The sequence below is a fragment of the Meles meles genome, chromosome 2, assembly GCF_922984935.1.
Source record: "Meles meles chromosome 2, mMelMel3.1 paternal haplotype, whole genome shotgun sequence".
Taxonomy (NCBI): domain Eukaryota; kingdom Metazoa; phylum Chordata; class Mammalia; order Carnivora; family Mustelidae; genus Meles; species Meles meles.
This window is the reverse complement of record NC_060067.1, coordinates 110,300,013-110,321,454: the sequence shown is the minus strand read 5'-3', so window position 1 is coordinate 110,321,454 and position 21,442 is coordinate 110,300,013. Positions and strand designations below refer to the sequence as shown.

The following is a 21,442-nucleotide window of genomic DNA, read 5'->3' as shown; positions in this document are numbered from 1 at the left end:
TAACTCTGAGATAAAGAGTTTCATGTTTTACCAACTGAACCAGCCAGCTGCCCTTAAACTCTAATATATTCTTAAAGTCCATCTCCAGGGGTGCCTGGGTGGCTCAGTGGGTTAAAGCCTCTGCCTTCAGCTCAGGTCACGATCCCAGGGTCCTGGGATCGAGCACCTTATCGGTCTCTCAGCTCTGTGGGAAGCCTGCTTCCTCCTCTCTTTCTGCCTGCCTCTCTGCCTACTTGTGATCTCTGTCAAATAAATAAAATCTTAAAAAAAAAAAAAGTCCATCTTCAGGTACCTACTTATCTTGCCTTTTCCAGTTCTCCTTTTTGGGTGCAATATTTTCCCTCTTTGAATCTCCATAACTCTCCTGTTTACATTGGTTGTACTGTTCACACATAGATAGCTATATGAAGCAAAAGTTATTCTGTCTTGTGTTCTGTTATTTTTATCCTTTTTGACACCTCATTTCCACCTCTAGCTTCCTTAATTGTAAAAATTTTATTTTACTTGCATTTCAAATCCTTCAGGGTATAGCTCAGAGACTGAACAATTCTCCATGCTTAATAAATGCTGATCAAATTTAATATTTACCTTGGATGCACAGTAGCCATTAATGGACTTATTAGCCTTCTTTCTGTTTTTGTTTTTGTGTTGCACTTTGATGAGTTTCTTTGAAGATAGAGACTTTTATTTTTTATAAATATCAAAAGAACCTGCTAAAAAGTGTTTTGAGAGAAAGCTGGAAAACAGATTTCAGAATGGTAAATTCCTGGGCTTTTGGATGTGAGGGCTGCTTCTAATGTTTAAAAAAAAAAAAATGAAGGTCATGAATTTTTCCTGAGAGACTGGATTTACCTTTCTTGACCCTTGATTTTTAGGGTTGTAGTTTTCAAGATTCTCAGTGTTGTATACATCGAAAAGTGTAATATCCCTCCCATTACATTTCTATATATGAATAATTTTAAGATAATAATTCATTAATCCCAACATGAATATTCAAATAGCTTATTTGGGACCCATTATGGTCCAAACTTAATTCACTATGTTTCTGCACAAAATAGATCTTTTTCTGTTTCTAAAGTACATATTTTCTTTATTTCCTACATCTAATTTTACGTTATCTTGATTCTAAAGCACTTTTTTATAAGATAAAAGATTCTTTTTTTTAGATTTTATTTATCTACTTGACAGCGAGAGATCACAAGTAGGCAGAAAGGCAGGCAGAGGGGAAGAGCGGGGGATGCAGGCCCCCCGCTGACCAGAGAGCCAGATGTGGGGCATAATCCCAGGACCCTGGGATCATGACCTGAGCTGAAGGCAGAAGTTCAACCCACTGAACCACCCAGGCGCCCCATAAGGTAAAATTTGTTATATCAGTTGCTTCTTATCATCAATGGCATATCATTGTTTAATTGGTAGTATTTTTCTTTCTTACTGGTATATAAAATTATGATGCATCTTAAAATTGATGGCACTTTAGCTCTGATAAAATATAATAGTTGCAAAAACATGTGGATTATAACTCCTTACCTTGTCACCCATTTTGTTTCTACTCACATGACCTTTACCGTAATTCTTCAGTTTCTTTTTCTTATTGAGTTAAAATCCACTTAACCTAAGAGTCACCATTTTAACTTTGTAGGTGTACAATTTAATCACTGAATATATTCATAATATTAAGGAACTGTCACTAATTCCAGAATATTTCTGCCACCCCAAAAAGAAACCCCATACTTTCTAATTTTCCCCTCTGCCTATTTTCTGGCAACCACTAATCTCCTTTCAGTCTGTATGGATTTGCCTATCCAAGACATTTCATTTAAATGGAATCATACATATATACAAATATGCATACATATACAACCTCATGTGCTTGGTTTCTTTGATTTATTGTAACATTTCCAAGGTTCTCCTGTGCTGTAGCATGTATCAGTGCTTCATTCCTTCTTATTGCCAAACAATATTCTTTTGTATGGGTATACCACAGTTTGTTTATCATTTTTCAAGTGATGGATATTTAAGTTGTTTCCACTTGTTGGCATTATGAATAATGCTACTATAAGTATTCCCATATAGGCTTTTGTGAAGGACATACATTTTTAACTCTCTTATGTATATACCTAGAAGTGGAATTGCTAAGTTATGGTAACTCTGTGTTTAATAGTTGAGGAACTGCAAAACTATTTGACACAGTGGCTGCACCATTTTACATTTCTCCCTGCAGTGTATGAGGCCTCAAACTTCTTCACTTTTCATCAACACTTGCTATTTTTCTTTTTTTCCTTTCATTATAGCCATTCTAGAGAGTGTGAAATGGTGTTCCTTACTGTTTCTTAAATGGTGTAGCCCTCATAACTTCTTCATTGACCTTCTGGTTTCTTCTCATTTTAGTTCATCCAAACCCCACTGGCCTAGTAGGTTTCCAAAGGGAAGTTATATAATTTCCTTTAAAACTTTTTTTCAATGGTTTCACAACAAATCTGTCAAATTAGGTATGACTTTGTTATTCCGGATGCAAAGACTTTAAATATATCTCTCTATGAATTTTGCTGCTATTATTTCACTCCTTCACTGGTGATACTTTGTTTCAACAAATCTGGAAGATTCACTGTCACTTGAACATCTCCTATACTGTCCTTTGTTAATTTTGTTTCCTATACCTTCACTTCTATAGGTGGAATTTCTACTTTTCATTAAGGCTCATCTCAGAAATCCTCTTCCAAGTGAAACCTCTCATCCATACATGATTTTCCCTCTTCTGAGCATCCAGAGAAATTGGAATATTTCTTATATTATCCCTCTCACTCTGCCTTTTAATGTGAAAGATCATGTTCTTTTCTTGACCTTCCTCCTTAGGTACAAAGACTTACTCATCTTGTGCCTGTAGTTTCTTATAAATATAAAATATTTAATAATTAACTAATTTGACTTTGAAATCATTCAATGGTTTCACAGAATTAGATGAATTTTTTTGAAGTATACTATGCTGTGTTTTAGGGAAGTTATGTCTTAGGAAAAGAGAAAAAACTTGCCTTTAGTCTGTTGGAGAAACAGGAATGAAAATACGAAATCTACAGAAATATGTATCTGTGAGTCTAATAACTTTAAACTTGCCTTGAAGGCAAAGAATCATGCTGGTGGATTGGTCATGTGGTGGATAGAATAAGAGCAGATTCCTGGGAGTTGAGCAGGAACTTTAACTTAAAGGACAGTATTATTTGGGAAAGCTCCAGTAAATCTAGTAACTGAAATTAAGTTACATGTTTGGTAAACTATCTTATGAATTGATTTAATTATTTTCAGCTGTGTGTTTTCAACATTTTTTAAGTGGCCTAGAAATTCAATGACCCATGTTGTTAAATGACCTTTGTTTTCCTGGAAGGATTTTACAGAGCAAACAGGTCGGAGTGATAATTTAGGAAGACATTTCAGTTTATGCCAATGGCAAGTTACTAAATTCAGGTACTTAAATAATAATAATAAGTAGGCCAGGGAACATTTGATGGTGGTGGAAGCGGTTTTGTCATGAATAGGCTGCCTTGTCTGAGGGCTGTAAATCTGGCTGCGATGTGCCTGTTTGACTGGCATTTCCCTCTGATTCTCCTCCCAGGAGGAGATTAGGAGGAATGTGCGGGTGCTGTCCCAGCCCCAGACCACTGTTGCTCTGTACTTTATTCTTATATTGCTACAGTATTAAGGCTATTAATGAAAGGAAAGATACTTCTAGTCCCAAATACTTTGGGTTAAAACTTTTGAAGAGTCACCCTCTGAGGGCAATGTGTTTTTTAAAAGTATAGTATAGTAACTACTGCATTTTGTTTCTTGATTTGTGGGGGTAGGGGAGGTAGTAGAGTGGGATAATTAGGTGTTAGTATCTATTACTGCAAAAATTGATTCAATTTTGTGTGTTATGTATTTGTGTATTGCTGGAGATGATTACTCTTACACTTAAAATAAGTTTATATAATTTACCTTTTTATGATTCATCTTTTTAAAGCATATCTCAGAATACAGACTAATATATTTATTAGCATATCATAAAAATGTGGCCCATGATTTTATGGCTAATTTTAGAGTTCCAGAAAACAGGAACTTTTAAAAAATACAGGATAAGGTAGTACTGAGAAAAGAAGCACAACAAATTAAACTCCTAGGTGTCTGGACACTGTAATGCCAATTAGTTAGTTTATAATGGGAAATATATGGGGCCGGTCAGATATCTGTGACTGATCCCTGCAAAGGCCACATCTTTACTGACCCATGGGTCCATTTTTGAAACTTAAATTAGAATTCAGAGTTCAGGGGCGCCTGGGTGGCTCAGTGGGTTAGGCCACTGCCTTCGGCTCAGGTCATGGTCTCAGGGTCCTGGGATCGAGTTCCGCATCGGGCTCTCTGCTCAGCAGCGAGCCTGCTTCCCTCTCTCTCTGCCTGCCTCTCTGCCTACTTGTGATCTCTCTCTGTCAAATAAATAAATAAAATCTTTAAAAAAAAAAGGAATTCAGAGTTCAGAGAATTCATTTGCTATTGGGAAACCAAAAGAAAGTTAGGGATAATTTATTTAGACTACAGGGGAGGGAACTCAATTATTCAAGACATTTTTAGCGGGAAATGATAGGAATCTCTAACCCCAATTAGCTTAAATAAGATCATTATGGCTTTAATTGGATTTCCAGAGCTAGGGCTGACTCTTGAGTTGGCTGATTTACTGGGTCAATGATGTCAGTAAGAACTTAGATTGTATCTTTTTCTCTGCTCTGCTGTCCTTGTTGAATTCATTGGGGGCAGCTTCTCTTTGTGATTAGAATCTCTAATCGGTACTACATGCTTCCTCATTTGTTTGAAATTGGGAGAGAGGAGGAGAGGGATGTTTTGAATTTGATTACTAGCTTTGAAATTACAGAAAAAGAAGTGCCATCCCACTGAATTCCAGAAAAAAGGAATGTCATCTCACTCGGTGACTCAGTCATGATAAAGCAACAAAACAACCGACCCAGATAGAACACAATTAAACTCATGGGAGATTATAAACTGATGTGACTCAAGTCACATGCCCATACACCAAGAACAGTTGTGGGGAGAATGTTAAAAGCTACTGTTATATTTAGTTTAATCATCTGTGGGGAAGAATAATATTGGGGAATCAAACACATTACAATAAACCTTAATGAATGCTCTTTTTTCTTTACTCTGGAGCTATATTTGCTTAAAGAAACAAAATTAACAACTTAAAGTCAAAACAACCTCTTCCACAAATAGACATAGATGAATAAATATTGGCACCTTCTGCTTTTGTTCACGTACTATGTGTGTTCCTTGTGTGTTTCATGTTCCTACATGATTATTAGTCAGTAGGTTGAGTAAGGGTGCTTTCTCAGTGTCATGATTCAACTCCTGTGTGTGAACTGGATTTTCTCCATTCCAGGATTGTCGATAAAATGCTCTGTTGCTCATGTATGTCTTTAGCATTATAGGAAGACTGTGTGAGAAGATATTGAGGAATTAGTAATGGGATTGCCAATTACTGCTGCTTAGGTGACTGTCACTTAAACAGATAAAGGGCTCTTTGGGGTGCACTTTACTTTGTATTGCAAAGGCTATAGAATTACTCGGGATTGTTTGGTTTCTGTATCTCATTTGAACTATTAGCCAGAGATTTATTTATGAACATATAGGGCTGCATCAGGGAATTCAAAAGCAAAGAGGCAAATCGCCTCAGAAAGGAGCTGGAACTAGCCCTAGACCTTTACCAGAATTTCTTCATTCCTCTTCTCTGCTGCTTTCTGTGCCTCTTGATTCCTTTTATTGTGGACTGGCTTCCATTTGATTTCCGGTCATGTGGTTTAAATTTTTTTTTTAAAGATTTTATTTATTTATTTGACAGAGAGAGATCACAAGCAGGCAGAGAGGCAGGCAGAGAGAGAGGAGGAAGCAGGCTCCCTGCCGAGCAGAGAGCCCGATGTGGGACTCGATCCCAGTACCCTGAGATCCTGACTTGAGCCGAAGGCAGAGGCCTAACCTACTGAACCACCCAGGCGCCCCTTAAATTTTGACTACTATTTCCCCAGGTCACATATTACTAGGACAGAGTCTTAGGAAGAGGCTGAATCCAAACACTTTCTCAGGTCTGTATTTCAAAACTTCCCAGGGGATTTTGTGACTGTATGTGGTCTCATCAACAAAGATGACTCTTAGGATATTAGGAACTTAAGGAAGGAGGCAAATCCCAGTAAAGTGATGAGCTAGATAGACAGTCTCATAATCTTCATCACATTGAGCTGACTTATAGAAAGTTACTCAAGAAATTTTCATCCCTATATTTATATGTGATAAGAGTTCCCTTTCTGCACAAAATCAGTGACTCATCTTCTTGTGTAGGGGAAAGTATTAAACTAGGAGTCGGGGGATTTTGGATCAAGGCCTGACTCAGCCATTTTTATTGTGTGATATTAAGCAAGAATTGTTATTTCTGTCTCTAGATTTCATCATCTTTAAAGCAAAAGACTTGAACTAGAGTCTTTTTAATATCCCTCTCAGCTTTGAAGTGGTATAATGTAAGCAACTATGTTGGAAGAAGAAATGTTTTAATCTGGTGGAACCAACAAAGTGAAATCCCAAATTCTGGGACTGGTACTACAAAGATTTTTACTTTGTGATCTTTTGTTTTTTCCCATCATTTGAAACTGGAAAGAACATTTGCATATTTACAATATGTTAACATATCCAGCTATGGGGTTTTTTTTCATTTTAATTTTTCTACTCTTGGAATATTTTTAAGTATTAGGCACTTATTTCATTCCTTTTATTATTTCATTTCAAAATCCTGAAATATATACCACTAGTATCTCTAAGTAGAAATCTTTTTATTCTCCTTGTTTTTTTCTATTATGGACTTAGTTTCATTTTTTGCCTTAGGTGTAGCTTATAAATAGATTTTTTAGGGTCCCTGAGCCCTATGCAAAGTTTGGGGTTCAGAAGATATTCCTAAGAAATCCCAATAGGGGAATGGCATCCAATGCCTATACAAGGTTTAGATTAATTAGTAAGGCCTAGACAAGGTCTAGATTAATTAATTAATTAATTAATGCAACAGAAATTTGATACCATTGAAATCACCTGATCTACTTTTCATAGATTATTACAGTTTTCAGTGGTTCTATAAAACACTGTGATTACATGTAATAACTACTTTAGCTCTACTCTCTCAGTCTTTTTTTTTTTTTAAGATTTTATTTATTTATTTGACACAGAGAGAGAGATCACAAGTGGGCAGAGAGACAGGCAGAGAGAGAGGGGGAAGCAGGCTCCCCGCTGAGCAGAGAGCGGGATGTGGGGCTCCATCCCAGGACCTTGGGATCCCGAAGGCAGAGGCTTAACCCACTGAGCCACCCAGGCACTCCTACTCTCTCAGTCTTGAGGATGGAGTTCTTTCTGAAATTTTGCTTGAGATAACAATGGCATTGACTCCTTTTTAATTTTTTTTTTATTTTGAAAAGCATTTTTAAGTTATAGAGAAATTGCCAAAGTATGAAGGCTGTGAAAGTTAAGGAAAGAATGAGGAGCTATTCCAGTTCTGGAAAGGTTAACAAGATATGTTAACTAAATACAGCTTGTGATACTTAATTGGATCCTTAGGTTTTAAGGACATTATTGGGATAATTAATGAAACTTGGCTGAGGAATAGATGGTAGTAAAGTATTAATATGGATGTCCCGATTTTGATGTTTGTACTGTGAGAATGTCTTTGCACAAAATATAGATTAAAGAGGTCAGGGATAACAGGACATTACATTGTCAACTTATTCTCAAATAGTTCAGGTGGATAAAGTCTTTGTTCTGTACATAATACTTTTCTGTAAATTTGGGTTGTTTCAAAATTGTATTTTTTAAGTATGAAGAGAAAAATCTATATCCATATTCTAGTTTTGATCATTTTCCAATAAGTTACTTTTTTTTTTTTTAAAGATTTTATTTATTTTAGAGAGAGCGAGATTGCAGGGGGTAGGGTGGAGGAGCAGAGGGAGAGGGACTAGCAGACACTGAGCTGAGTGTGGTGAGGCTTGAGCCCATGATCCTGAGATCTTGACATAGGCTGAAATCAAGTGCGGGATGCTCAACCAACTGAGCCACCCAAGCGCCCCTCCAATAATTTACTTTATAGCATGCTTCCCCCTATGAGTTTAAGATCCAGTCCAGGATCATGGATTACATTTAGTTGTCATATCTCATTTGTCTCCTTCAATTGCAAACGGTTTCTTAGGTTTTATCTTTCATGACACTGAAATTTTTGAAAAACTATATGCCACCAATTCTTGTCTAAATTCTCTTTAAATTTTGAATATAAGTCCAGCAGACTTATGATCTTTCATGTTTTTTAAGAAATAAGAATATTTTGATGAAGGCACACAGGTCATTTTCCTGTGATGCCTTCACTTTCCTTTGTTGCAGTTGGCTCTTGTTAAAGATAAAGAAATAATCATTCATGACAATTGTTAAAGGCATAAAGAAGACTTTATTTAAGAGGGACTTGGGCAGAGCAGGTTTTGCAGTAAGGGAGAGGGATTGGGCTCAACTCCAAATATGACAAAGACAAGTGGAGATTTATGGCCAAGGAGCAGGGTCAGTGGAGGTCAGTGGAAGGAAAATTACTGAGAGCAAAGGTCAAGACTAGGGAGGTTCTTGCTAGCTTGGCTCCATAGGATCCTTGCCGAAGATAAGCAAGGGTGATAAGATACCAAGGGTGGAAGAAGAGAAATTAGACCAGATATTGAATGTAATTTTTGTTTTGTTTTTGCTAAAATAATTCAGTATTCTTCCTAAAACTGGACTAAGTAGGCCAAGGACAGTGCCCAAGGCCAGGACCTAGTTGGGAAGAGGGCTCAGAGGAACCTGAATCAGATTTGGTGTAGGAGAGAGTCTTTATCACTCCTTGGTAGGGAATGAAAACCTTTTGTTTCAGATGGAGTTTCCTTAGATGCATTGATATATATCCAGTTAGGTAAGTGTATACTGATATAACAGGAAGAAACAGTATTATTTTAGAATCTGCCTATATGGTTTGTGATAACTGGCCAGGGAGAAGTAAAAAGTTCAATCTGGAGGAGGAAAAATGCCTTTGCGGTCATGGGTGGTTATGTCGGGCAAGGCTTCTGGCCAGGGATTCGATGGAAGAGGTATAGACCAAAAATTATGTTAGTGTAAGTAATAAGATAGCTGGATTTTAAAAATCTTTTTTGTGTGGGTGCAACTGAATAACGTTGTTGTCTGTTCGTGTTTCACTGCACTATCATCTATCTTTCCCAGGCCCTCAGCAAAGTTGACTCTCCACCAGGGCCTTGTGCTAGTGGTGCTTTGGAAAATACAGGAAGAGGGAAAGTACAGCATGTGGTGAAGAGACACAGATGACAGCAGCTTTAGGACAGCTGACCCGTGGGATGCTTCAAAAAAAATTCAGTAGGACTAGGAATTCAGACCCCATGAACTTAAGCCCAGAAATACTCAGAAAACATGGAAGGGAGTATATATGCCAGCCATTTTTTTGGAGGGGGAATGGTGAATGAAAGAGGGGGATGCACATGCATGACAAATATCTGGATTACACTGTTGAACATCAAAGTCTTTTTTCCTACCAGAGAAGTCGTTTGTTTTTATTTTTAATTAAATCTTGTCATGACTTTAAACAATCTCTATATCTATATCTAAATTGGAATAGTTGTCTCATCGTAGGAGGTGCTCCTGCAGGTGAGCCATAGAGTTAGGCCTGTGTTATGCAAATTGTTAGGTAATTCACAAGAGGCATTTCTATGGAAACAAAAGAAAAACACAGGTTAACGTTTGGAGCAAAGTACAAATATAGTGTTTGAATCCAGTGAGACAATTTCTGGATGTCAGACTAAAAGCATCCTCAGATGGAGTAGGGACAGGCAGTGGCGACCTGGTGGATTTTTGGGGCTTGTAGTTCACAGGTCATTGGTTGATCCTTTTGAGTGACCACAGTGAATTAGGCAGGAATATTGCATAAACATGGGCCATTGTGGCAGTTTCTCTGCTGTGACCTTAAGTCTAGCTTCATTTTTCAGGGCTTTGGGGAAAAGGGCAGTTCTATTTCTCAATGATTTCAAGTCAAAAGAATGGGAGAATATTAGAAAATTTACTTTGGAGTCATAGCCGGATATTTAAGGAAATTGGAAGAATTCAGGATCTGGCCTAGGTTTATAGGCAAAACAGCAAACACTCAAAGACACTATCAGAATTAGAATTTAACATCCATAACGTGTGTTATTGAAATCTTTTTCTCCAAAATCACCCCCATGTCCACTGAAGGATAGCCAAATTAAGACTAATTTATTGTTTGTTAAACAAATCCAGTTTTTTAAAAAAAGATTTTATTTATTTATTTATTTTAGAGAGAGAGAGAGGGAGAGTAAGATTGCACAAGCAGAGGGAGGGAGAAGGAGGGGGTCAGAATCTTAAGTGGACTCTGTGCTGAGTGTGGAACCTGATGTGGGGCTCGGTCTTACAACCCACCCTGAGAGCATGACCTGAGCTGAAACCAAGAGTGAGCTGCTTAACCAGTTCAACCACCCGGGAACAAACAAACAAATCCAGTTTTAATGAACTTGACCTAATTGTTTACATAAGTATTGCAAGAATAGTGACTGACTACATGGGTTTTTGAAATCTGCTTTGCTGGACAAAAAATTGGCTTTGATGGAACTTTTTACAAGGAATTTCGGATTGAATATTTAATAGCCTCTCAAGGCCAGAAGCCAAGTCAAATAGTTACCATCAAACTCATTTGCAGTATATGTAGATTTGAGTGAATTCCTCTCTTTCTGAGGTCCCCCAAATATTCTGAGGTCCCTATACCTGTCAGGAAGTTACATTTTTTTATTCACCTGGTAAGGCTGCTGGGAACTTTGTAAGCAAGATATCAGGCTCAAATTTCCAAGGGGCTCCATTGGCTCCATAAAGTTAACCTTAGTTCCTTGACACTGTCTGGTTAAATCTGAGTCTATGCATGCTCTTTAAAATATAATATCCCAGTCAAAGTCTTAGTAAAAATAACCAATGTTAAAAGGAGAACAAATTCTTTTTCTTTTTTTTAAGTATTTATTTAAGTAATCTCTACACCCAACATGAGGCTTGAACTCATGACCTCGAGATCAAGAGTCATATACTATTCAACTAGATACCCCAGGAGAACAGATTCTTATTGAACTTACACAAATAATGATAATTGCCATGGAAGAAAGAATACTCACTGAGAGTTTTTTGAATTCTAGAGGTTTCAGGTAAGGAAAAAAGATAAATGTTTTAATTTGTTTATAAAGCCTTTTTTTTCATCAAATTTTTATAAGTTGTAGATATCATGAGAAAAAAAATTTCCTTATATCTTGAAGAGCAAACATTAGAAAACCAGCAGTGTTTCAAGTAAGAGTCATAAAAACTATAACTATCCTTCTCAGTTCATTTAGTCCAGTGTTATACTTGTTTTGTTTGAATGCAGCTTTTCTATTCTAGAAATGTTTAGTTTAGCTTTGTAATATTAAAAATATCAGAAGCCTGTATTTGTCAAAAGTCCTTATTTTTTAGGGATTTTTATTTATTTATTTGTCAGAGAGAGAGAGAGAGCAAGCAGGGGGAGTGGCTGGCAGAGGGAGAAGCAGGCTCTGCACTGAGCAAGGAGCCCAATGTGGGACTCCATCCCAGAACCCTGGGATCTTGGCCTGAGCCAAAGGCAGAGCTTAACCAACAGAGACACCCAGGTGTCCCTCAAAAGTCCTTTTAATAAACCTCCTTGAAACTGAAACACATTTGTGAGAGCATCAGGGTCTAACAATAATCATAAATGGCGAAAGACTCAAAATGGCCATGGTTAAAATCTAATGAGAGTTCATTTTAATGCAGTCCACAAGAAAATTTGGTTATTTTTGTGATACATAACATTTTAATAATTAGAATTTTAAGTGATAGCATTGCACCAGAACATATTAGAACTTTAGGAATTTTATATACTTTCTATTACAGTTATAGCACTCACTCATACAATATAACCTAAGAAGATTTATCATCCCTTAACTGACAATGCTTCCCACGTAGTTTTAGCATATCAAATAGACAAGCTTATTAGTCAAAAAAACTTCATTTTATGATTTGAATATTTGAGAAGTTTGTAACAAACGAAAGATTTTTTAAAAAAAAGATTTTATTTATTTATTTGACAGAGAGAGAGAGATCATAAGTAGGCAGAGAGGCAGGCAGAGAGAGGGGGAAGCAGGCTCCCTGCTGAGCAGACAGCCCGATGTGGGGCTCCATCCCAGGACCCTGAGATCATGACCTGAGCCGAAGGCAGAGGCTTTAACCCACTGAGCCACCCAGGTGTCCAACAATCAAAAGATTTTAAAGCATATACCTAAACAGGATCACAGATCATTACAAAACTTAAAATTTAATTATCTGTTTAACCAAGGTAGCCATAAGAGATTCTGGACAAATACAGAAGGTTACACAGTTGTTAGAAAAACTTAGCTCTTTTAACATTGAGAAGATTTAAACTTCTTAAGCGACTGAAGACCCGATAAAGGCGAAATATAAAAACTGTTTTTTTTTTTTAATATTTTATTTATTTGACAGAGAGAAATCACAAGTAGGCAGAGAGGCAGGCAGAGAGAGAGGAGGAAGCAGGCTCCCCACGGAGCAGAGAGCCCAATGTGGGGCTCGATCCCAGGACCCTGGGATCATGACCTGAGCCGAAGGCAGAGGCTTTAACCCACTGAGCCACCCAGGTGCCCCTAAAAACTGTTTTTTTTGGCAGATAAAGAAATGCCTTTGTTCATGATTTTTTATCAAGAGCAGACCAACAATCCAAGAAAACTCTGTCTTTCTAACAGAGGAAAAACTGAATTCTAGTCTTATACTAGTATACTTTTAAAACTTATTCATTACTCTAAGTCCTGGCCATACTTAAAATTCTTTTCTAAATATTCCCCTTTACAGCTTTCTTTTTTCATTTAGATTTTGTCCTAAATTTTTCCTCTCTAAATAAACTGTCTCAAAATTACTTGTCATTTCTTATACCATTTCTTTTTACATTTTTCTTATTTTCCTATGTATAAAGTTGCTGTCTCAATGATTTCAAGCAGTCTCAATTACATTTATCAGAATTTTAACTTTTAGAAACTTCAGCTTCCAGTGAAAACTAAGTAGTAACCCATTGTGAATTGTTACATCAGAAATCTTTAGATGACAAATTTGTGAATATATTTCATAACATCTAGAAACATGTATTTTTCCATAGTGTAACTTTCAATAAAGCATAGAACACATTTACTCATAGACCCAAGTATCTACAATTTCTCTGCAATAGGACAAAAACTGTCAAACCTGTGTTTTGTAATTGTTTTAGTATTTTATCTTACTTGGAAAAGACTTACATATTCAATGAATTTAACCCAATGTATCATTTAACCTAGCAAAACTTCAAAGTTTCAGGTTACCAAAGATTTTGAAAGCTATTAAAAGTTTACCTAGAAACCTTTTTATTTATTTAACCTGTTTGCTCTTAAACAATTACCCATGAAAACTTTGAGACAGGAAAAAGGTAAACATTTTAAGTAATTTTTGCTGATAGATTGCAACAGAGATAACATGAACTTATTTGACCTATAGGAAATCTTGGTAGAATAAACATTTTATATTTAATGCTGATAACTCTAAGTACATCTATTTTAATTAAACCAACAATCAAATTTTAATTTACCAAAGATTATCCCGGATCACATGTACTTGAAAAACATTTGGGTTAGTTCTTATCTTTTTGAGTTTCAGAGTGCCCAGTTTTTACAAAAACTTGCTTTTAAACCAATTAAATAAAGCTCCTTTACAAATTAATTTCAGCAAAACCATCTGGGGCTAGAGAAAATATCTCATATTTATAATATATGTGGACACATACACACAAACAAGATGCAAACAAAATCTAGCCTTTGTTTCACTAATGTTTGTGGAAAGGACATTAAAGGCCCCAATTCTAAGTATCTCTCTTTTACAAAACAAATCTAATTGCGAGATAGCATTATAATTTATAATCCATTAATTAGTCATTTTCCCACTTCCCAATTAGTAGCAATTAGAACTCAGCTGGTTTTGTCCAAAGATGCCAAAAGCTGCAGCAACAAGCAAAACACATGAAGCCCCAGAGTACCTCTGTGAGCCTTGGTTCCTCCCAAAACATTGGAAGCTTCATTGACGGATTCAAATAGCTACCTAGTTTCTGGTATAGCCAGCTCTGTCTGATTGTGGGCCCAAGAAAACTAAATCAGACATGTCAGAAAAAGTCACAGGGGTTTGTTCCTGTTATAATTCTTGTTTAGTATATAAATTATTAACTAAATTAAAACTGTTGTTGGTTTTATTTAGTGGGAAGAACGGAACACTTATTGAATGCCTAGTGACTATTAGGCACTTTGTTACTAGTTTCATCCTCTCTTGCAGCCCTGGGAAGTAGATAGTATGTTTCCTATTAGCAAATTGTGTATATAGCTATCTGTTTGATTCTGAACACTTATTAGTTAGGAAAGTGGGGATTTGATTTGAAATCTGTTTGAATCCAAAGTTCATGTTTTTTTTTTTTTGTTTTTTTTGTTTTGTTTTTTCTAGTTAAGCTGGTGCTCTGGAAAGTTTTAGCTTACTCAGCACAGTTTGGGCTCTGTAGTTTCCTTTCTCTTGCCATGACTTGTAAATAGAATTGTGACTTCCAGGATGGTGTTCATTTTACTTTCATTGTTGTTAAATTAGTAAACATGTATAGCACTAATAGGTCCTAGTTAGAAAAAAATAATTATTTTTCCATCTTTAGATGAGTGTCTGTAAGATAATTCATAATAGCATTGAGCATTGGGAAATCAGGAAAATAACTCTTGTTTTTCAGATTTTAGCATAAGCATCCCTTGTTCCAGTTAGTCCTCCCCAAATCCTTCAGATTGGGTCAGGGCTCCTTGTGCTTTACTCTCACAATACCCTTTCCTTTTCCTTCATGGCACTTTTAACTTACACTTTTAAATTTGGTATTGTTGAGTAGTGTCTCTTTTTCACCTAGTGATTAGGATGAATATATAGCGTGCAGGGTTTAAATGGACTTACAGTACTTCTTCACCATCAGCTGACCACACAAGCTCTAGGTGATCATACGTCATGGCAGGAGAACATTCGCAGAATAAACTGAACTGCTCTGAAACAGAATCAGCATGATATTATTTTTCCTCCAGGGAAAACAAAGGTCAGAAGCCTGAAGGGATCACAGAAGGAGATACTGAGTTGTTAAATGTTACAAATGTTTCACTGAATATTAATGAACTAGAAAGTGAGAATGGTATCTCAAGCACTTTCATGTCCTGCTAATGTTAGAAGCAAAGTGTGGCTGCCAAACCAAGTAATAAAAACCTAAAAATCAGAGAACATACCAAAAAAGACAATAAATGCTGTATTTTCTAGAAGGCTCAGGGTAAACACAAACCTATTATGTGTACACATTGCTGTATTAGTATTCACAGCTCACCTTAGATTCCAATTTCAAAATAGATTCATCCTATTCATTCTGGTTCATAGCAGCCAGTTATCCTCAAAATATTTATCACAGTTTGTAATTATGTATTTATTTGTGTTTACATATTTAGTGTCTAAGACTATAAACTCTATAAAGGTAAAGGCCCGTGTCTGATTTGTTCAGATCATGCACATGGGATGCCAACATGCCTAACAGACAGTCCATATACAGACAGTTTGTTTCCAGAATGTTCAGAGGCTGGGTTTAGTGCTGTCTGTACTCCGAGCCATCTTTAAATAGGGAAGGGTCAATTTGGCCTTAGTACCATGAGTGTTAATATCATTAAAAAACATTTCTTGTTAAAAATTCCTTTTTTTAAAAGATTTTATTTATTTATTTGAGAGAGAAGGAGAAAGAAAGCATGAGCTGAGGGGGAAGGGCAGAGAGAGAGGAAGAGGAGGATGCCCCACTGAGCAGGGAGCCTGTTGTAGGACTTGATCCCAGAACCCCAGGATCGTGACCTGAGCCAAACGCTTAACCACCTGAGCTACCCAGGCTCTTCTCCTGTTAAAAACTTTTAACTTTAGATCTTTATATAGTCACTGTGCATTTTGTAGATCCATGGCCAATTATGGGGTGAAATATAATTTGTCAGACTGCCAGAAACTCCCAGAGGCTCATTCTGTGCATTAAGACAGGTAACTGCAAAGAATATCTGTTGGATTGGTGAAGATAATTGCTACTGAAAATATTATATTCAAGGAGGGATGCTGTAGTCCAGAGGATTTGAACCTCATCTGGAAAACACTTATGAGGTACCTTAAGACTTGTAGATATTATGGGGGCGCCTGGGTGGCTCAGTGGGTTAAAGCCTCTGCCTTCGGCTCAGGTCACGATCCCAGGCTCCTGGGATCGAGCCCCACGTCCAGCTCTCTGCTTCGCAAGGAGCCTGCTTCCTCCTCTCTCTCTGCCTGCCTCTCTGCCTAGTTGTGATTTCTCTCTGTCAAATAAATAAAATATTAAAAAAAAAAGACTTGTAGATATTAGGCAAGAGCATGTTGTTGTTGAGTCTTAAAGACTTAAATTTTTAATTATTTTGTTCTTAAAAATTATATAAATAATACATGTTTGTTGTAAAAGGCAAAAGATTTATAAGATTTGAAGAGAAACCAGAGTATTTACATATTTGTTGTAAGCATGAGTTGAGGTAGTTTCAATCCCTTTCACCAGGTAAGTCACTGTATATAGTTTATCTTTTGATTATGGCCTTTATAGCCTTCAGGTCTTTTCTTCCCGATATGCAGGTTATCTCTGTTTATATCTGGCACTGTAGCCATCAGAACATCATGAGAAAAACCTGGGATGCTGGAAAGGACACATTTATAAAAATAAATGTCCCTAGTTTTTGAGGTCTTCAGGGTGTTCATGGCAAACAATGGCTGAACACTTGAAAATGTAGAGTAGCTGCTTGGAAGATTTCCTGGTGAAGGTTCTGCCAGTAGTCATGAGCACTTTGACTATCCCTGCTTAGTTTCAGCATCTTCTCCTTTTGATAGACTGCCTGGACAGAGATGCCACTGCTTCCTGGTCCTAGAGCCCGTCCTCTGGCCTCGGCTTGTCTAGCTACTGTCTCTCCCAGGATGTCTCCCTGCACATGGAGCACTAGCTGATGATGCCTGGTGGCCACGCTGTGCTAGTTACTGTGTCTTGCATTCAATTTGCAGCAAGTCTCTGGTTTAGGATAGTGTCTCTCAAGTTATCGATAGTGAAGGATGACTTCTGTTTGTATTCTCTGTCCATTGTGGGCTGGTGCTTTTTTGGTAAAAAATATAAAAGTCAATTTTTAGAAAAATGAGATGGGAAATACAAACCCAAAGACAAAAATAAGTCTGAATTTTCATTATTATATTGAAAAGACATGAAAGTACTCCGCTAATGTGCTACGGAGGTTTCTAAATGTTTACTCTCAACTTTGGTATTTACTTTGTTATGGGCTGAGAGCAAAGAGTTCCTTGACCTGTACTGGTCCACTGTCCATGCTTTGAGTGGCTGGTTAAGGCTTTTGCTCTGAGACCTTTGCCACATATTTTTGGAATATGTGTTTGTTTTTGGAGACATTACCTGTGTTCCTACTTTATGTATTTCTGTGCGTGTGTGCGTGTGCGTGTGTGTGTGTGTGTGCATACATGGGGTGGTGGTGATAGGTGTTTTCTTTCCCCACTATCTTCTCTTTGATCTGATTACTTCAGTTTCAGTGGAACCTCCAACAGTGTTTTCCAACAGCATGGCTCCACTCATGCACATTCTTTGGGAATGCCAGGGGCTTATCACATGCTGCACCTGTAGTTGCTCATGCTTAGACATAGCCTTTTCTTTTCCTTTAACATTTTATTAAGTTTTTAATTTTAATTCTAGTATCATCATACAGTGTTATATTAATTTCAGGCATATAATACAGTGATTCAGCAATTCTGTACATTATCAATGCTCATGATGGTAAGTGTACTTTTTAACCTTCTTCACCTATTTCACTCACCCCTCCCCCCCAACCTCCCCTCTGGTAACCATCAGTTTGTTCTCTATAGTTTAGAGTCTGTTTCTTGGTTTGCCTCTCTCTCTTTTTTCCATATATGAATGAGATCATGTGGTATTTGTCCTTCTCTGATTTATTTTACTTAGTATTATACTGTGTAGTTCCATCCATGTTGTTGCAAATAGCAAGATTCATTTTTTTTAATGGCTGAGAAGGATTTCATTGTGTGTGTCTGTATATATATATATATATATATATATATATATATATATATATATGATATACAGACACACACCACATCTTCTTTATCCACTCATCTATCAATGGGCGCTTGGGCTATTTCCATATTTCAGCTGTTATAAATAATGCTGCAATAAACATAGAAGTGCTTATGTCCTTTTGAATTAGTGTTTTTTTAGGGTCCCTAAAGGGGTGGGAGTTGGGGGTCTGGGGTAACTGGGTGATGACCATTAAGGAGGGCAGGTGATATAATGAGAACTGGGTGTTATATACAACTAATGAATCACTGAACTCTACATCTGAAACTGATAATACACCAAATGTTTAATTAATTGAATTTAAATAGAAAATAATTAAAAAAAGAAAAGAATTAGTGTTTTTTGTATTCTTTGGGTAAATACCCATTAATGTGATTACTGGTAGTTCTATTTTTAACTTTTTGAAGAACCTCCATACTGTTTTCCAGAGTGGCCGCTCTAGTTTGCTTTCTCACCATCAATGCACGAGAGGGTTCCTTTTTCTTCACGTCCTCACCAATACCTGTTGTTTCTTACGTTGTTGATTTTATCCGTTCTGACAGGTGTGAGGTGATATCTCACTGTAGTTTTTGATTTGTATTTCTCTGATGACAATGATGTTGGGTACATTTTCATGTGTCTGTTGGTCATCTGAATGTCTTTTTTGGAGAAAATCTGTTCATGTCTTATGCCACTTTTTCTTATGCAAAAATTCAGGTTTTATTTTTACTTACTCTTACAATGGTGAGAGCTGATAATCAGGAACTTATACGCAAACAAGAACTTTTGTTTTCTACCTCTTAGCTGAACAAAAATACACACAATGTGGCATTATCATTAGGCAAGACTTGCTGTTTTACATTTCCCACAAGAATACGATATTATCCTTTTTTGAACAAAATGCCCAGATTACTAAGGAAACCATCTTTGGAGGAAGTGTTTAATAAGCATATTTTATTTAAATAAATCCTCCAGGAGAAAATGGGAAAATTCACTGCCTTTACTTAGAAGAAGGCTGTGTAAGTAGTTATTTGTCAAATTTATCTGTGCAGCTCACCAACATTTCCTCCTTGGAAACATCAATATTTCCACATCACAGTTCCCAAAATGACTTTATAGTCTTAAAATTCTGTGTCTCCTTTGGCTTGCTTCTCTCTTGATTCCACCCAGGCTTTATTAATGGTTCGCTTCATATCATCATCTCCATCTTCATAAATTTTCTTTAGAACATTCATTAATCCCTCACTAGGATCTGTTTCAGTGTCATAGGAGGGCTTTTCTTTCTCTTTGCATTCTTTTTCAACCTGAGTCAGGTAGTCCCACCGTGTGTTTTCTGCTTTCTTTCTACATAAGATATGAACAGTATCTGTCTTGACTTTTTTTGAACTGCCTTCCACAGAGATGGGTTTTAAAAGATTGTTCACAATCATGGAGTAACTCTTCCCATTTAGATTCTTTACCAAAAGATCAAATGACCTCTCGGTGAAGTGCACCTGCACGTTCTCAGTGGGGACTTGATGAACTCCAGTTAAGGTGATGTAGATTTTCACAAACTTATCTGACTGATCCCATCTGTAATTACTGATTTTCACTGTATATCCTGTTGTAATGGGAGCAACCACAGCAGCTGGCTTTTCATTGTCAAGAAGTTCTGCTTTTCTCTGGGACTTCTGCTGCATCTTGTTCTTTTTTTTTTTTAGATTTTATTTATTTATTAGAGAGAGAGAGAGAGCGAGCACAGGCAGACAGAGTTGCAGGCAGAGGCAGAGGGCGAAGCACGCTCCCTGCCGAGCACGGAGCCCGATGTGGGACTTGATCCCAGGACGTTGGGATCATGACCTGAGCCGAAGGCAGCCGCTTAACCAACTGATCCACCCAGGCATCCCTGCGTCTTGTTCTTGATCTCTGTCTCAATCTTGGATTTTTCAGCTGTAAGGGCATCAAGTACTCTTTTTCTAGAGGACTTTTCCAGCAACACCTTTACCTCTTCTAGATCTTTCTGTAGCTCTTCCAAAGCTGAAGCCATGGTCGGGCTGATCAGGCAAGGCCCGAGCTGCAGACGCGCAGGGGAGAGAACAGGAAACACCGCACGGAACGCGCTTTCCCGGACGTGGGCCCCACCCGCACGAGTCGCAGCACCCCAAGCCTGCGCGCACACCCGACCCGGCGCGAGACCGGCCCGCCTGCCGCACAGCGGCGCCTCACGTCTTATGCCACTTTTAATTGGATTATTTGTTTTTTGGTATTGAGTTGTATAAGTTCTCTATATATTTTGGCTACTTGGACATAACCTTATCTGATAGAACATAGCCTCCTACTTGGACAAAACATCTGATAGAACATAGCCTCCTACTTATAAACCCAAAGGGATATGACAAGAGTATCTCTGGATACACACAAAAATGCAAAGATTACAAGAGCATAACACTTGGTGGACATTGTTGGTGTCTGTCTTGTTTACTGTTTGTTCCCCCAGTGTACAGGCTATTAAACTATTTTCTCTCAACTCCAAATACCCTTGTACACTTGGTTCTGTGATGCTAGGACTCTTGTAAACCACTGTTCTGCTTTGCTGGCCGACTCCATTTTATTCTCTGCCAACAGGGAGCACTGAGGTTGTGGAGGAGAGGGGACTAGGAGGGTGGAGAAGGAAGAAGGACTTGGCTCTTTCTTGTTTATGCACAGAGAGCTTCCTGTTTTATTCTTTGATGCTTACATTTCCCGTGAATATCACCCCAGCATCATTTCTTCACCCCAGTAGCAGCAAGGCCCTCTCCTAGCAGCAGCTAAATCCAGTTAGAAGTTTTCCCAGCCCTTGCAAAAGTCACCCATAATGCATCCGTGAAGACCCCAGCTAGCCATAGCCCCCTCCTCAGAGGTCTGAATCTCAGGTTGGCTGGGTCCCTCTCTCAGCCTTCTGTTTTAATAATTCCAACATTGTCCTTTTATTCTCTCAACCCTAAAGATTGTAGCAGTTTATTGGAATTGCTACCTTTATTACATGGTAGTCTTCTCTTTTTGGCTTTTTAATCACCTAGTAAACCAACTCTCTTGCCACCTAATAATTTCTTAACTGGTATGGTTTCTGTCTCTTGGTTGAATCCTGACTGA

The 21,442-nt window shown here is 37.5% G+C and overlaps 1 protein-coding gene across 1 annotated transcript; it reads right to left on the bottom strand.

Annotated features, from left to right (window-relative positions):
* Nucleotides 1-19,032: 19,032 nt before the first annotated feature.
* On the bottom strand, nucleotides 19,033-20,498 carry LOC123936999 (calcyclin-binding protein-like). The gene is made up of 2 exons (XM_045997481.1): nucleotides 20,199-20,498; nucleotides 19,033-20,010 (listed from the first exon to the last, which is right to left on the bottom strand). Exons 1-2 carry the CDS (start codon nucleotides 20,355-20,357, stop codon nucleotides 19,453-19,455), a joined length of 717 nt encoding a protein of 238 aa, XP_045853437.1. The 5' UTR covers nucleotides 20,358-20,498; the 3' UTR covers nucleotides 19,033-19,452.
* Nucleotides 20,499-21,442: the final 944 nt, after the last annotated feature.

Bases quoted from the DNA above. Each gene is read 5' to 3' on its own strand.
- LOC123936999 (XM_045997481.1), bottom strand. From the start codon at position 20,357: ATGGCTTCAGCTTTGGAAGAGCTACAGAAAGATCTAGAAGAGGTAAAG. The intron at 20,011-20,198 runs GTTGGTTAAGCG...AAAAAGAACAAG, and splicing joins AGGGATGCCTGGGTGGATCA to ATGCAGCAGAAGTCCCAGAG.